Here is a 16,813-nt window from a genome sequence, read left to right as displayed (position 1 = left end):
CTCATACATATTTCCAAATTTACTAGAACAGTTCCTGGTTTTGGAGATCTGTGAACAAGCGCTTGGTGTCAAAGGCGGCCTTTTAATCAAATCAAAGTAATGGGAAGGGACACTTGGTTCAGCAGCCCTTAATGGGGGTGTCCGCAGACAGCCCTTGCCCTCCCCCGCATCTGCAGGCTGGATGTGAACACCGGCCATGGATGGGGTCGACACTGTCACTGCCCCATTGTGCCATCTCTGAAGAGAGTAAGGGAAGCATCAGATGACCATGAGGGGGACACGGCGGGACAAACAAGATCCCCTGTTGGTTGTGTTGCTCAGGATTGCCCATAACGGAAGACATGCCAACTCTCTGGTCCTTGCGCCTCTCAGGACCACAAGGGACAGAGCCCACCCCAAGAGCCTTCCTCGGAGCTGTGGTGTTGAGGGTCGTCACAGATGGAGACCTCCCATCGAAAGATCTGTTCTTCATTTTCACCCCCAGAAATAACATTTATCTCTACCAACCACAGGGCTCAGAACTCAAAGGCAATCACGTGGCCCCAAGGACAGGCACGTAGGCCTGATTCTATCATGAGGGCCTATGCCAAGCTTCACCACAGCCCAGGACCCTCCTTGGAGGGCTCTTGGAAAGAAGGCTTCTAAGGGTGTCAGCTTTTATCTTTGTGTTTTTTGTTTTGTTTTCTGGTGAGGACCGTGCATGCCTCTGCCTTCATAAGGGGAGGAGGAGGGATGTCAAAGGGTTGTGGGATGAGACCTTGAAGGAGGAGGCTAGAGACACCTCAGAGAAAAAGGACCTTGCTCCCTAGGAGTCCTGGAGCACTCAGCCACAAGTAGCATTCTGGAGAGAGGCCAAAGCGAAGGTTTGTGCAGAAGAGGGCTGTGCCAAAGGCAGGGCTAGGACTTGGGCTCCTACAGTGGCCAAAGTAGACCTTCCTTCCTCTTTTCTTTCTTTCTTTTTTTAATCACTTAAAGAAACATTCCCGGCATGGTCTCTGACCTTCACGGCTACTTAACCTGTCTTCAGAATTAGCAGAAGACAAGAATTAACCATGGCTCCTGGTGGCCATCTGGTCAACCAGATGCCGCTGCCCTAGTGCCTCCACGAGGATGCCATGGGATCCATCCCTTTGCCTAAGCCTATAGCATTGGAAGTGATCCTGGGTGGCCAAAGGGGGCGGGGATCTACTTGGCACTCCAGTGAGGCTGAGGCTACAGACCCCAGCAGGGGGATTTCAGGACTCAGGGAAGAAGCCTCCTTGACTACTAGCTAGCCTTCCCTCTGCTTCTCTAACCTCATTTGTCACCCTCTTCCCGTTCCCACTGGAAATCTTGACCAGTCATTTGGTAAAACATCATGTTGAAGGGTTTGTAGAATTTCTGCAGTCTGTGGATCACATCGGGGTCGATGCGTGGATGAGTCCGACCTTTGCTCTTGCCTAAGCATCTTGGGGCACTGCTGTCCTCTGGCTTCTTTAGACAAGGGAACCCCTTGGTTTTGTTGAAATAGAAATGTTTTTCAGTCACGACACGCTTGAGGCCTAGAAAATCCTGGACTTTGGCCATCTCCCCAGCAGGGTCCACTATGAGTCGCTCTCCGCTGACAAAGAGGATTTGGGAGAGCGGGAAATACTGGAGCCAGTTTTCCAGGTGCAGAGCGTAGATCCCTATCCGAATGGCACTCCAGGAGGCGTCGATTAGCCCTAGGGTCCGGTTTTTGAAGGCTAGCACCTCGAAGGTGGGGATCTCGGGTTTCTTTGACAGCGTCTGGGTGTAGTCCGAGATGGCCCTGGTCACGGGGTTCCTCACCACCACGATCAGTTTGATGTCCTTGGCCATGGCGTGGATGCGCTTGGGGGCCTCGTTGGTCACAAAGTAACTCGGTGTCTTCTCCATGGTTACCTGCCCGTCCAGAGTCTTAGGCATCACATTTCTGGAAGAGGGAGGGAAAGGAAAGAGAGTGGTCATTCCTATCCAGAACTGCTTTAACTGTTCACGCACAATGTGGGACAGAAAGAGCCTCGTGGGCAGCTACAAAAGAAAATTCAGTGATAAATCCCAAGGATTCTTTCTAACTCTATGTCCCACTAAGGCTCTGATTATGGTATTATCAGGAAAGGCAGCAGAAGGCTTCCGCCTTCATTCTTGGGAACCTCGTACACCTGGGTTTCGATTGCTGCCCTGCTGCCCTGTCTCTTTCTAGTTACATTCAACCGAAATATACTCTTAATTCCCCCATGTATTAGTTTGGTGTCCTCTCTGAAGCAGGGGAATGATGGTACTTACTTCACACTGTAGAATGAGGATTAAGGGAGATAACACTTGTAAAGCATTTAGCACAGAATTGGGCACGTGCAAGAGCTTAATAAGTCAAGGGTATTACTACTGTCGTAGCGGCTTCTGGACAATGTTTGAGAGCCCCAAGAACTCAAAGATTATCTAGACCAGGGGTTGGCCAACTACTCCCTGCCTCTCTCTCTCTCTTTTTTTTCTTTTGGTATGGCTTGCCGCTAAGACTGATTTTTAATCTCTAAACGGATGGGAAAAAAACCCAACATAATAATAACATTTTGTGATGCATGAAAATTATAAGAAATTCAAATTTCCATGCCCATAAATAAACCTTCCCTGGAACACAGCCACACTCCTTCTTTGATATACTGTCCCTGGTCGCTTCTGTGTGACAACAGCACAGCTGAGTAGCGGCAACAGGGGCTTGAAGACACACAGAAGCAAGTGTATTTACTCGCTGGCCCTTTAGGAAAACATATGCTGAGCCTTGACCTGGTCCAAAGGCCATCGCTGTGCAAGTGAAGGAAAGAAGCCCAGAGACAGGAACCAGACAAGCTTCATGACCCGAACAAGTTCAATCACGTCCCCCTATTCTCCTCTGTAAAATCCTAAAGCAAGTTCAGAACAAAAACGACATACAGTGTGAACGCATCTAGCCTGGGTCTGGTTCTAGAAATGGATTCTTCTTGGCCTTGCTCTGATAAGGAAAATCTGTGTTCTGAGGTGGCCGACCGACCGATCCAGCAGGGGAATCCCAGTCCCGGCCCCAGGGCCACTGCAGACTTTCCCCTGCCCTGCTGGCCGCGGCCACAAGAGTAGCAGAGATGGAAGTAAAAATGTACACGATACCCCCCCTGCCGGTGCTCGGGGCTCAGACCCTGAGAGATTACTCTCTTCTGGGCCCGCGAGCATGAAATAAACCTCCGGTCTTCCAAGGTCTCCAAGGCCGCTCCGGTTTTTTGGCCCGGATCAGGTCCGCGTTCCGTAACATTTGGCTCCCTGACTGGGAAATCCAACTGCACTGGCCCATTGTTGCCACTGGTTTGGGGTCAATGACAATGATGGAACGAGGGGTCGTAATGGAAAAGGCATGGCCTGTCTTATCTTCGGGAGTCTCCCACCTGGTCGCCTCGGACGGGCCCCGATCCACTGTTTCCAGTGGACTCAAGGAGACTTGGCAGGGGAGGACCTGGTCCCGACGTCCGATTCCAGTAAGGCCTGGGGCCCCAGGACCGGTCAGGCCCACGCATCCGGGTGGGAGGGGAGACTGATCACCTCCAGGAGACCTCCAAGGTCTCACAGGCAGGACTTCCCAGGGAAGGAGGTCCCTCAGGTCAGAAATCCCCAAAAGGGAGGACAGAAAGGAACTTCTGAAAGGAATTCCACAGGTCACGGCCCCCCCGGGGAGTGGGTGGGGGTGGGGACTGTAATAACTTCGGTGTGACTGCGTGAGGGAACGTGCAGTATGACCCGGATTGTCAGAGGGGCTGATTCTGTGGCTCCACGGTCTTGAGACTACGGAGTCTGAGTGGGCCCCGGCCTGTTTCCCTGGTGACCTCACAGGGTTTATGGCGAGCCCTTTGGGGTGCCAGTCTGCAGTTTCTACGGACTCGCTATGGCCAAGAGGCCCCCAAGGAGGGCAGACAGGCAGGCATCTGACCGGTCTGTCCTCAGCAGGGGCAGCCACCCTCTGTCTCTGCGCCACCACATACCAGGACATCACGATGGGATCAGGGCAGAGAAACCTAGGGTCCTAGACTGTATGGTCAACATTTCAGGAAGGGGTTTTCAGAAGACTATGCAGTTAAGATGCATCCAGCAAACTGAGAACCCTACGTGAGTTAGAAGGGTCACCTTTAATGTCGGCTGGCCTTCAGAAGGGACACTGGATGTCCCAACGGTTCGTCGGGTGTGACAAGTTGTAAGAGGAGAACCAGGACACCCCGAGCAGTTTGTGCCCATTGACCCCTGGCTAGGAATTGCCCAGACCCTCCCCCCTGGGTGCGATGTGCTTGCAACAGGGCAGGGACAGGCCCGGGTCTTAACGGCCTCATCCAAGCGGCCCAGAGAGACTGACAGAGGTCCCCGTCTCCACAGATCCTAGCCGGAGATCCCCAGGCCAAACGGGTCCTGCCCCGTCCGTACGCACCCCGAAGGCTTTCTACACGGGGCCCCCTCCAGTTCCAGACACTCCATTGCCATTGGTCTCCCTACGCCCCAGGCCCAGAGGGTCCACTTTTTCTGGGACTAGCAGCCGGGCCAAGCACCCTCCAAATGCTGGTACAAGAGAAGCGAGACCCTGAGAGGCACAGTAAAGACAGGACAGTCCAGCCCGACCATTCCATGCTGTATCATCAACCTTTCTCCACCACTGACCCCCTCAGCTGGACACATGAGCCCACCTGTTCACTCTGGGAAAGGGATTTCAGAGTGGCCCCGTTGGCAGGTCTGTAAGGCGGAGAGGCCCCAACCACTGAAAGGGGGAAAAGCCAGACCCCCCCCTTTTGCCAGGGATCAATGTGCCTCTCTGGTAAAGACAAGGGGACCTTATAGGCCTTGGGGAAGACTGAGGGGGAACTGAGCCTCCCTGTTCTCAGCCCCTGTCAGCCCACGGTCAGAATAAAAATAGGGGGCCAACCAGTGACTTTCACGGTTCATACGGGGGCCGAGCACTCTGTTGTCACCTCCCCAGTGGCCCCTTTCAGCAAAAGGACTGCAACCATCCTTGGGGCCACTGGGAACGTGGGTGATACAACAGCCCTTGGGCCAGGCTCGTCAGTGTAAATTCGGGGGCCACAAGGTCCGACCTGAATTCCATTATCTACCTGACTGCCCACCCTCCTCCTGGGCTGAGATAAACTCTCCAGGCTTGGGGCTCAGATAAAGTTTGAGCCCACTGGGCACACCAGCCTCCGATTAAACCCAGGGCACAAGGAGACAGGGTCTCTGGTACTAGCGATTACCACACCAAGAAAAAACGGAGGCTACTCCGCGCCCAGGCCCAGCCAAGTGGCTGCACGAGTTCGGGTTCACCTACAGTGACAACACACCTGGACTCGCCCAGAATCGGCCCCTGTCATTGCTAACTGATCCCGGGGGCCCTACCCCAGAGGCAAAGGCAATACCCCTTCTGACCAAAAGCTAAGTCTGGCATTCAAGGACATCTGGCCAGACTTAAAGGAGCAGGTACCCCGATCGAGTGCCAGTCGGCCAGGAATACCCCCGTTATGCCAGTTATGAAGCCAGGAGGGGACATCGACCAGCCCAAGACCTGCGGGCCATCAACAAGGTAGCTGTCTCCCTGCACCCAGCGGCCCCAAATCCATGCACCTCCTCCAGGATGTGGACGACCTCCTCCTCGCCAGTGACACACAAGAAGACAGCATAAAAGGTGCAAAGGCCCTCTGAGAGCTCCTGTCAGACTCGGGATACTGAGACTCATGGAAGAAGACACTAATCTGCCACCAACAGGTCCATTATCTTGGTTTCCTCCTTACCCAAGTGGGGGAAAAACCTAGGTCAAGAGAGAAAAAAGTCATCATCTCCTTGCCACAGCCACAGAAGAAAAGGGGCCTACGAGAATTCCTGCGGGGCTACAGGACTGTGCCACATCTGGATTCTGGGGTTCTCAGCAATAGCAGGACCTGTCTATAATCTCTTAGGGGGACTAAATCGAGAACCCCCTGCCCGGAATGAGAAAGTAGAAGCTGCCCTCACAGAGATGAAGGCTGTCCTGGGGCGGGCTCCAGCCCTGGGCCTCCCAAACATCCAAAAATCCTCCAATCTCTTTGCACATGATAAAGCAGCGCGTGCTTACTCAACCAGACTGCTGGGCCCTGACGCCGGCCAGTTACGTATCTGTGAAACCGACTGGACCCCGCAGCGGCACGATGGCCCCCGTGCCACAGGGCGCTAGCAGCCACAGGCCTACTCGGGAGGCAGACAAGCTCGCCTGGGGGAAGAACTTAACCTCAACCTCCCTCCTGCAGTTGGACCCTCACGAACACAGGGGCACCGCTTCCTGCCCAGCTCTCGGCCTGCACAGTACCAAGGGCTCCTCTGCGAGAACCCACGGGTCACCCTTGAGTCAGTGAGGACATTAAACCCAGCAACCTTTCTCCCCACGGAAGAGGGGGGTGGACCAGAGCACAACTGCTCCGAGTAACTGGTGAAGTCTACGCGAGCGTCCAGATCATGGGATCGAGCCGTGAAGATTCCAGAGCTCACGCAGTTCAGCGACGGCGGCAGTTGCTCACAGCAAGGTGCCCAAGAAGCGGGCTGTGCCGTGACCACGACCACGGACGTCCTAGAGGTGAAGGCATTCGCAGCTGGACGGTCAGCACAGCGGGCTGCACTCCGCGCCTTCCTCTGAGCCCGCCCCCGCAGTGAAGGCCAGCGGGTCAGCGTCCACACTGACGCCCACCACGCCTTTGCTCCTGGGCCTGTCCAGGGGGCCGTGTACAGGGAGAGGGGCCTCCTTACCGCTGCAGGAAAAGCTATCCGAACAAAGAAGAGAACAGAAGCTCCTCGGGGCTGTCTGACTTCCAGAGGACGTTAGCAATCCTGCAGGATCCCATGGCCGGTCTCTGCCTGGCCTCCTGCGGGCCCGCGGCACCCTGGGACACTCGGTTACTCTACTTCCAAACTCGTGTGTGGACAGCCTCCCCCGTATCTGGGGCACCTTCCAGAAAAGTCACATCAGATTGGGGATAAAGAGAAAAAGACAACTTCAGGTCCTGGGGCCACCCCAAATAAATGACAACGGTGCACCACTGAGATGCCCCAATCTTAGTGTCCCAGTGCACCCCCTTCCAGGCCGGAGACTCAGTCCGGGTCAGAGACGCGAAAAGGGACCCCCTCCGACCACAGTGGACAGCGCCTCACTCTGTGGTTCTAACCACACCTTCTGCCTTTAAGGTCTCTGGTGTCATCCCCGGGGTCCACCACTCCAGAGTGGAAAAGCCCATCACACGGACGAGAAGCCACACCACTGGAAGGTCTGGCCAGACCCCCCAGACCCGCTGCGGCTTCGCCCCTGGCGAGACCCCACCGGCGGACGGACACCTGCGCGCCTGGTCCCGGGTTTCCACCTCCTGGGGTCGGACTGTACACTGCCGCCCCTTCTGGCGGGGCTTTCCCCCAGAGACTTGCCATGTTGTTGTTGATCGGGTGACCCTAGGGTGTTTCCTGCCCTTACTTGTCCCCAGGTGTCGGACGAGCCACCATGGCGCCCTCCAACTACGGTCGTGGCCCCCACTTTTGCTGGCCGTCCACGGTCTACTCCTAAGCGCATTTCACTACGGTTTTGCCGACCCCGGCCAGGCCCGGTCTTCTGCTCCCGGGTGTGTCGTTCCTCCTCCTCGCCGCCTTCAGCCTGCCTGCCCCGGCGGCGGGGGGCGGACACCCCACCCAATCCATCGCGCTCGCCTGTCCGTCTCCTGCCGGATCGCTCAGTCCTCCCCGGAGCCACACTCCACGTCTCTGGAAACCTCTGGCCGCCCCGACGCTCCCCCACGGCCATTCCCCTTCTCGTGCGCCTGCCGGCCGTGTCGGGAGCCGGCCTGGGCGCCACCGGCCGGGAAACGTCGGGGTTCCGTACCAGGGGCGGCTCAACAGCTCAGGGCGATTCCCGGCCTCGCTCAGCCCGGGCCGCAGCGGAGCTCGCTCCGCCGGCCTCAGGGGTCCTCCAACCGCGCAGGGGCGCCCGGCCTCCTCCTGCAGGAGAAATGTGGTTTCTGTGCGCATGAGGCGGGGGTGGTCCCCGAAACTCCGACCCAGGTGCAGGAAGGAGTAGATCCCGGGAAGGGAGGCACTCCAGCAGGCGACTCTGCGGAATGGTCCGGCCCCCTCCTCCCGCTCCTCCTCACAGCGGCATTTGGTCCTTGTGTTCCCAATGCCCTCACCAGGTTCATCGCTGCGCAAACTGCCAAGGTCAGACTCCCGTTGCTCCTCACGCCCTACCGCCCCGTAAACAATATAGATGACGCCCTCTCAACCAGGTGTTTAAAGCGGCATCAAAGCGGGGAGTGAAAAGGAAAATCTGTGTTCTGAGGCGGCTGGCCCATCCAGCAGGGGAATCCCAGTCCCGGCCCCAGGACCGTTGCAGACTTCCCCTGGCCTCAGCGGCCCAGCCGTCAGGGAAGGAAACATGTATCAAATACCCCCCTTGCCTGTGCTCGGGGCTCAGACCGAGAGATTACGCTCTTCTGGACCCGCTAGTGTGAAATAAACCTCTGGTCCTCTAAGGTCTCCGTGTGTCACTCGTTTTTTTTGGCCCAGATCCGGTCCACGTTCTGTAACAGCTCCTCCCGAGTTTGCCCAGGGTGCCTGTGGCCGATCCCACACCACGTCTCTCGGTGTCCTTCCCCAGCATGCATCCCCACACCTACCCCTCCATCTGTGTCCCCTTCAAAGTGGCCTCGGTCCCGTCTGGGAGCCTCAAGTCATTAAAGGGATTTTGATGCTGTTGCCCCCCAGTCCCAATGTGGCAGGCCTATCAGTGATAAAAGAGGCTGGGGATCCTAGGATACAGTCATCTTGCTACAGGCATAGGTAGACCGAAGTTAATTGCCGATAAACGTGTGGTACCTGTTGCTACAGCGGCCATCTGCCACCATGTGCTCCATTAAATCTGTGCACTTCTGAGCCCTGCACCAAAGTGGTCCATTTAGGATTACACAAGACCCTTTGTTGTGATGACATGCTTTTAAATGTCTCAGCTAATAAAACTTAATACAGACGAAGATCCCTTAGCTTCCCCCACCATAATTAAATTTATTTACTATCGCGTGTGTGGAGAAAGAATGACTTTTCTTCTATCTCTAATTCACATGCTCTGGCAATAATTAATTTCTACTGGGTTTTGAGCCTTCTTGGCAAGCACTCTTATTAGGCGAGAGGAATCTGCCTGGTAGAGAGCTTCACAGAGAGTCGGCTGTGGTTGTCGTGTAATGGCTGGACGGCCAGAAGTCTTCCAATCAAAGCGATCGCCCCAGCCATAGTCATGCCCATCTTGGACTCACATACTCTCCCAAGTGGTCTGAGCATCTCTGTGTGCCTGTTTGGCTCTCACCAGATTTGAACCGTCTCATTTGGAGGGGCAGGGCTCAGGAATGCAGAGCCTTTCGGGGTCAGATGTGCAGGACTGAAGACTTCCTGACTACCCCCGCCACAGAAAGTTGACACAATCTGAATTTACTCTGAAGTCTGGAAGCCCTCTAGGACGCGTCCTTACCCCACAAGGAGCCCTAGGTTTCTCATCTCAAAAAAAACAGGGGTAAGCCGAGTCCCTCCCTTCTGGGATTATCACGAAGATCAGATGCTGTAGTACAGGTAAACCACTTAGCAGAGTACCCGGTGAACGCCAGAGTCTCTAAAACCTACACCGGGTCTACAAGACCTTCGGCATGGCAATGCTCAGAGAAAAACAAGGAAAAAATACTCCTATTTGACCACATGGCACAAAACTGAACAACCGGAAGAAAGAACGGGTCGAGGGATAAGGGGTGTTCTCGTTCACGCCCGTATCACCAACCACACTTCCTGACCTGGAGGCTGCTGACGGACGAATTCAGCCCGAGTTCAAGGAACATGCTCATGTCCCACTTCTGTTTCAGCTGGAGAGATACAGTCTCTTAGTATGAAACTCATGCCGCATTATGAAAATATTAAGCAAATACTGATGCCAGAATTACCTGAAGATAGGTGCTTTTACAGGGCCCTATCCAGATTTTTCAGTTTCACACACACGGTTGTTTATTTCATGTTTTTTTTTGTTTTTTTTTTTTTTCCTTTAGTGCCACAGCAGCTGCTAGATTTTTCTTCTCATTTGTTCTCTGCCGTTCACTTCTCTTCTCAGACCTCTCAGACCAGCGTTGGTCTTTATGATGGGCACCTTTCACATTCATCTCCTTCACTCTGGCTAATTGCTACAGTCTGTCAAGACATGTAAGGGACCGCTAATCTCTACCTGAAGCATCTCGGAGGAGATGGCCAGTGTGTGCCCCCCTCAGTGCTCAGTGCAAAAGGGAGTGAGAGGGGGGTGCTGGGGAAGGCAGAGGGGAGCAGAGGTGTCTAGCACTGGGGCACACACGGTGAGACCATCTCATTGATGGTATGAGCAATCTGTTCTGGCTCCGGGGAGTAGCCATCCCCCTTCCCAAAACGGATTCCACACCAGTTATAGTCCGTCCATCCGTTCGTCCTTCCTTCCTTCCTTCCCAAATTCCTTTTCATTCCTGTAGTCCTTGCTAACTACCTGTGTCATAGACCTTAGCACACCGTCATAACAGGATTTGTCCCCCAGCCCTTCACGGCTAAGTCTCAGTCCCTCAAAGCTGCAGACAACGTTCTGTTCATCCCCATATCCCTCAGGTCTAACCCAGGGCCCGCCACATACGGCAGCTGCGCCCTCCCTGTCTGGGGTCCACGGATGAATCCATGAATGGATCAGGAAAGCCTGATCCCTGGATGTGAGGAGCACTGGGGCACAGCTCAGAGGGCATGGCCCCTCTAAGTAGGTTTTCCACGCGTGGAGGGCTCAGCGTGAGTGCGTTCTGTGCCATCCTTGCCTGAAAGACCATGCACTGCCGTGTGGACCATATGGTGAGAAAACACCGCATCTGGGCTTGGAACAGCTCGTTAACAGTATCTGGGGTGCTCAGAGCAGCCGTGACATCAACGTCAACACACAGTCCTAAAGCGAGAAGCGTTCTGCGAGATCACACATCTGCTCTCAGAGCCCCCAGTGTTTATAAGCCACCATCCAACGTGCTCGCCCTCCCCACCCCACTCTTGCTGGAGGCGGGGGCTGCTTTGCAGAGCACAAGCCCGGTGTGACCGCAGGTCAGCGCCTGGGGACCTCTCCAGAGACACCGCTAACCAAAGTTACCACATACCAGTCATGGAGGGCTCGCTCCCGGGTGTGCTTTGTGGTCTGAAGCCAAAGTCTGATGCCGGACCCACTTCTCTAAGCACTTTCAAGTCACTGGACTCTCCAGCCTCACTGGTTAAGCACACAGACTCCAGACTCTCCGAGTCTGGATCCACTTACTTATTAGCTGTGTGACCCTGGGTGAATGACTTAACCCGGGTGATCTGCGTCTCAGTCTCGTCATCTGGAAAACAGGCATCGCACTACTGAGATCCATCTCAGAGGGATTTTGTGAAGATGAAGTAAGTTAATATCGAACAGAGTCCCTTATATGGAGAAGGTTCTCAACACGTTAGCTGTGAACATTTCAACACCTCTCTTAAGACGACGCTCCTGTTCTTCCCATTCTAGAGATCCAGAAACTGAGGCCCAGTGAAATGGATTTGTTTGCCCAAAGTCACAAAAGTGGCGTTGAAATTCCATCCCAGATCTGTCTTGCACCACAGAGAGCCTGACCTCCTTGCAGTTGCCTGACAATGTTGAACGCAACTAGAGAGACTAGGCAAGGTTACGGGACTGGCCCAAGGTCACTTGGGTGGCAAAGCTGAATGTTAAACTGAGCCTCGTTATGTTATGTTGTAAAGATGGGCTGTCACTGACTTACCACTGGGAGTTACAGAAACCCAGGCCAGAATCCCCAGAAATTCTTGCCAGATCAAGCTACATCGTTCAATTTGCGATATCTCTCTCTGGGGACTCCTCAATTGAAGCAAATGGATACCATCATGAACGCCGAGGGAGAAAGCAATCACCCGTGTTAGATATAAAGTGCCCATTCTCTCTGGAAGGGTCAGTGGCAAAGCTTGCCTTTGGCTTGCCTGAATTGGAGGTATGTGGGCAGCTCCCATTTTCCCAAATGCATTTTCCTGGGGAACAAATGGTGTATAAATTAGCAATATTTTCTGAGCCCTCCTGATGAACTGTAACCCAAGAGAACGGTGGTTAGAGCAAGGGCATAAGGTAGGGCTACTTCCTCCGCATTGAGGGAAGAACTCACTTAGGAAGTCAATCGAACTCCCACTGCTTGCCAAGCCCCAAACCAGGTGCTTCCCCACGTTCTCCTGCTTAAAACTCACAAACACTATAGGATTCACGGAGCCCGCTAGAGAGGTGTGGACCTGGAGAGCCGGGGTGACCGTGAACCCTGTCCAAGGACACACAGGCAAGACTATGCACTGCCCAGTTCTCTTGGCAAGTCCACTGTGCTTTTTAAGCCCGGATTCAGGAATCCTGGAAATCTCGGAAAGCGGATATTCAAACCACGTGGAAACTACCAGTCTTAAATAAAGACCCAAGAAAAGCAGGCTGCCCTGGGGCTATACGCCTTTCAGCCAAGTTGAAGCCCAGAAAGGGATGTTGAGTTACAGCTCAGACTTACCAACTAGCTTGCTGAATGAATTTAGGACAGGGATTTTCTCTCTGGACCTGACCATGAAAAAGGGCTATGTCAGTATCAGTCCTCTCGTTAATCCTATCGGGTATTTATTGGTGCTTGTTATGCACTAGGTGATGGGTATACACTGATGACTAAGCCGGCCTGGGACCTGCCCTCCGTGGACTGATGGGAAGTTCTTTGAAGGAAAGGTCTCGATAGCCCAAGTTTGGTCTGTTGTTCAGGTGGGACATCTCGGTTGTAGGCAGATGTCTCCTTCCAAACCAAGAGAAACCCACCAAGTCTTGGCCGCATTCCCGCAGGCCCACAGGGGTTGGGGAGGAGGAGACAGGAAGGTGTGGGCGGAAGAGAGGAAGGGAGGAGGAAGAGAAGTAGCAAGGAATGCAGGAGATCAGAAGGGAGGGCAGAAATAAAGACAAGAAGGAAGGAAGGAGGGAGGAAGGAGGAGAAAGAGAAGAAGGAAGGGGGGTTTGGGGTTTGAAGATACACAAAGAATTTAAGTAACCAGGAAAAAAAAAATGGGGAAAGTTTTAAATGACACATGGCCACATTGTTGGGGGTGGGGGGAGCAAACCCAGGTCTTAGGCATTTTTGTTGTTTTCAAGTTTGGGCCAGGCAGGTGCAGCTATTCTAGGATTAGAAGGTTCAGGATGGTCTTTTGTCAGGGAGGCAATAAGAGCATAAGCAATACTGAAGCAGGAAGAGAGGGGAGATACCCCTTATTCCCCATGTTCTTAATGAACCAACTGAGGCCCAGAAAAGTTCTGTGCCTTCACCAAGATCACACAGCTCCTCTGTGGCAGGGTTGGGATCTGAAACCCAGCAGAGCCTGTGGTCCTCACCACTCTTAAATACGATAAGGAGAGGACGGTCCAGTGTGGAGCTAGAGCCTGGAGCAGGGGATAGGATATCAACCTCGAGTGGCGAAATGAAGGTCCAGTAGGCATTCTTACCCAGAGAGAATGCCAGCATAACAGTTGATAAGATCTTAAGAGGTGGTGGGACATGGGTAGGATCAGGGAAAGCAATATTTAGGAACTTCATCCTAATGGCTTTGATATTCCCGACGTCACAAGACTGGGGCCATTTGCTAAACTTGAGGGCCTTGGGACTGCGATTATGGGACTCAAAGCAGATGGGGATGGACGATATATTAATAATTGACGAATTACAGTGACCTATGGAGAAATTATCCTGTGTTTGGTTTTTGCCCTGGGAGACTCATCTGGAAGAAAAGGCAGGGAATTCATTGCTACGCTCACACCCTGACGCCAATCACCACCACCAAACGTCCCTTGATCCTTGGGTTTCAAGAAAGGTTTTTATTCTAATACAAATTAAACTGGACTTGAAACCCATATGACGAGTCTGAACAGAAGTCCTCTACTGGTCATTATTCAGAGCCACCTGTGACATATTTTGTAAGGCAGCCCACGGTCCTATGGGACACGTTTCTGATGACATCATCACACATAAATAAGGCGAGTGTCTAGGATGTCCATAGACACCAGGAACCAGAAAGGGGAAGCAAGGGAATAGGAGAACATGTTCCACTCTGAGAGGAGAATTACTTGGGAAAAGATGCTCCTTACTCCCTTCGGGGACTGAGTGTCATGAACCACATGGGGTGCCACTTGTCCCAAAAGATCAAAAGTTAATGACACCACATGCACTAAGTCCTTTTGGGGCCAGAGACTCAACACAAGACAAACCCACATGGGGTGCCACTTGTCCCAAAAGATCAAAAGTTAATGACACCACATGCACTAAGTCCTTTTGGGGCCAGAGACTCAACACAAGACAAACCCAAACCGAAAAAAAGAAGAACCTTTGGCCATTTCCAGTTCGACAGTAGGCTGACACACAGCCTTTCAGAGGGAGTTCTCAGTCTCCCCTATGAGTGAGATGAGGATGCCACAGTTTTTTGTTTGTTTGTGTGTATATGTGTTTTAGTTTGTGTGTATATGTGTTTTAATGAACCCAATGGTGTTTTCACTCCCTCAGTAGACGGGAGTTGATCACATGGATTATTAAGGTCCCACCATGCGTGTTTTTGGATCAAGCCCAAAGAGAAACTGGCTTGGCAGACTGAGGGCTCCCAGCACTTCTCTGGAGCTCGGAAGAAGACTGTGTGTCCTAGGCGTGCCCAACTGCCTCTGCGGGGGCTGGAGAAATGCCAGTCTATCAGAGAGGGTTGAAGGTCTTCCCTTGGATTTTTTTCTTAAGATTTTATTTATTTATTTGAGAGAGACAGAGAGAGAGCATGAGAGGGGAGACGGTCAGAGGCAGAGGCAGATTCCCCATGGAGCTGGGAACCTGATGCAGGACTCGATCCTGTGACTCCGGGATCATGACCTGAGCCGAAGGCAGTTGCTTAACCAACTGAGTCATCCAGGCGCCCTTCCCTTGGATTTCCATATTGACCTCTTATCCTGTAGATGTTTCTCTTCCCTGGATCTGAGTTTTGGAACCAACTTATCCAAGTAATTACAAACTTACTATTTCCTATATCAGAGTTTACACAATTAGTGTTTCTTCACCGAAAAAAGCCAAGATCACCGTATTGAAACAAATTTTAGCCAAAAAACAAAAGAAAACTCTCCATTTGTGTGTTGCCGGACACTGTGCTAGAATCGGGAGATAAAACCAAGAGCAAGATCTTGCCCCGAAGAAGTGGGCATTTTTTTGAAATAGTAAGAATAGTTTAAGAGGTCTGTCCTTGTCTCTGAGAACTCAGACGTGCATGAGTTTCGGGCTGGGAATCACTGGTGGAGGATCCGCTGAACCCCAACCCTCCCCCCTCACCTCCTTCAGAAGCTTCGCAAAGTGCATGCTCATCCTGAAGGAAGGGGGGTGGCCAAGGGCTTAACTTCGGGGTTCCATCTCGAAACCACACCTGCTCTGAGCAAACTCGTCTTTGATCCCCGGTTCCATCTTTTTTCAATGGGAATAACATCTATTCATTCACAGGAAAAGGTATCAGGCATCCTCGTAGAAAGAATCGGTACCTAGCCCTTCTTGCTGCCAGTGAAGGTAGCACTCAGTGGGTGCGGAACAAATCTGTTTGGTGAGCCAGCATAAGACAAAGGCCCTGCCCCAAGTCTTTATCTGCAGGACTACCGTAGGTTGCCTAATAGATGCACCCCTACATAAATGATGACGCAGCCACCGAAACCCACCTCTCAAGGAGGCGTTGATACAACCCACTCTTAGAGCATCCACCGGGTCTTTTGGGCATATATCCCAGTGAATTACTAGAATTCTTTTTCTCTTTGCCACCCTGAGGTGCCCAACCACTTTGGGAAGCCGCAGTGCCAGGCAGACCCTGGCCACTTTTGGAGGCCACGCCTCATTTTACGCCCAGCTGTTGGCGTCACTTCTGTTTCTCCCTGTTGTCCCTGACTTTCCCAGCGCCACCACCCGTCTTTGGCACCCATGAGATCACCATGGGACGGAAGTGAACTTGTTCAAATGGTTTGATCTAGAGAACACATAAGGATAGAAAGCAATGCTTCAAAATGAATTCAGCTTGGCGTGCACGCGCGCGTGTGCGTTTATGAGATTTTTATTGATCTGGTTTCTACTTCGTGTGTGGCATCTATAGGGACAGGGAAGTCCTTTGTAATAACTCTCACGCCCACAGGTCGGAGGCATGGTTCTAAAGTCTAAACCATTGTCTGCCTATAACCTTGGCTTCCACCGGCTCCCTTCCCTCACAGCCGCCCCTCCAGCTCCCTCTCTTTTATTATTGGACCATCTCGCCCCGGAGGTTCTAAGACGAGATGCTCCCTGACTTTGAATCCGTGAGCTTCTGGAGCACACTTCACCTGCCCCTGCCTGGGGTTTCCGCCCAGAGCGCCCCTCTCTGCCACATTATTCACACACATTCAAAAGCGCCCCACTGCAGGTCCTCACATACCAACCTCCATCAGCTGTTTTATTGTATTTTCTTTCCTTGGGCTCAGCGTTTCAAAGGGCAGGTGCCACAATTAAATGATGATTATGGAGGTGTCAGCATGTCTGCACTGAGGCCCTGTGCTCGCGATTTTAACAGACGGTGACAGGAGAGAGGTCCTCTCGGGAAGGCTGCCTGCCAAGTCTCTCCGCCTCCCCCTGCACTCTCAGCTGTGTGTTGGCTCAGCCCTGCCTCTGGGACGCTGCCAGCCTCCTTCCTTCTCACCGGCATCCTGATGCCG

The 16,813-nt window shown here is 53.0% G+C and overlaps 1 protein-coding gene across 1 annotated transcript in view; it reads right to left on the bottom strand.

The window, feature by feature from the left end:
* Positions 1-765: 765 nt before the first annotated feature.
* LOC111162333 (heparan sulfate-glucosamine 3-sulfotransferase 4) overlaps positions 766-16,813 on the bottom strand; it is a 400,831-nt gene continuing 384,783 nt past the window's right edge. Inside the window, 1 exon segment of the mRNA XM_022526692.1 lies at positions 766-1,933. Within this exon segment, the coding sequence (XP_022382400.1) occupies positions 1,297-1,933 (637 nt within the window). The 3' untranslated portion in view covers positions 766-1,296.

This window comes from Enhydra lutris, unplaced genomic scaffold, assembly GCF_002288905.1.
Source record: "Enhydra lutris kenyoni isolate GAN:26980312 unplaced genomic scaffold, ASM228890v2 scaffoldscaffold90, whole genome shotgun sequence".
In the NCBI taxonomy this organism is placed as follows: Eukaryota; Metazoa; Chordata; class Mammalia; order Carnivora; family Mustelidae; genus Enhydra; species Enhydra lutris.
Note: the sequence above shows the minus strand (reverse complement) of the source record. Positions and strands in the feature narration are given on the sequence as shown.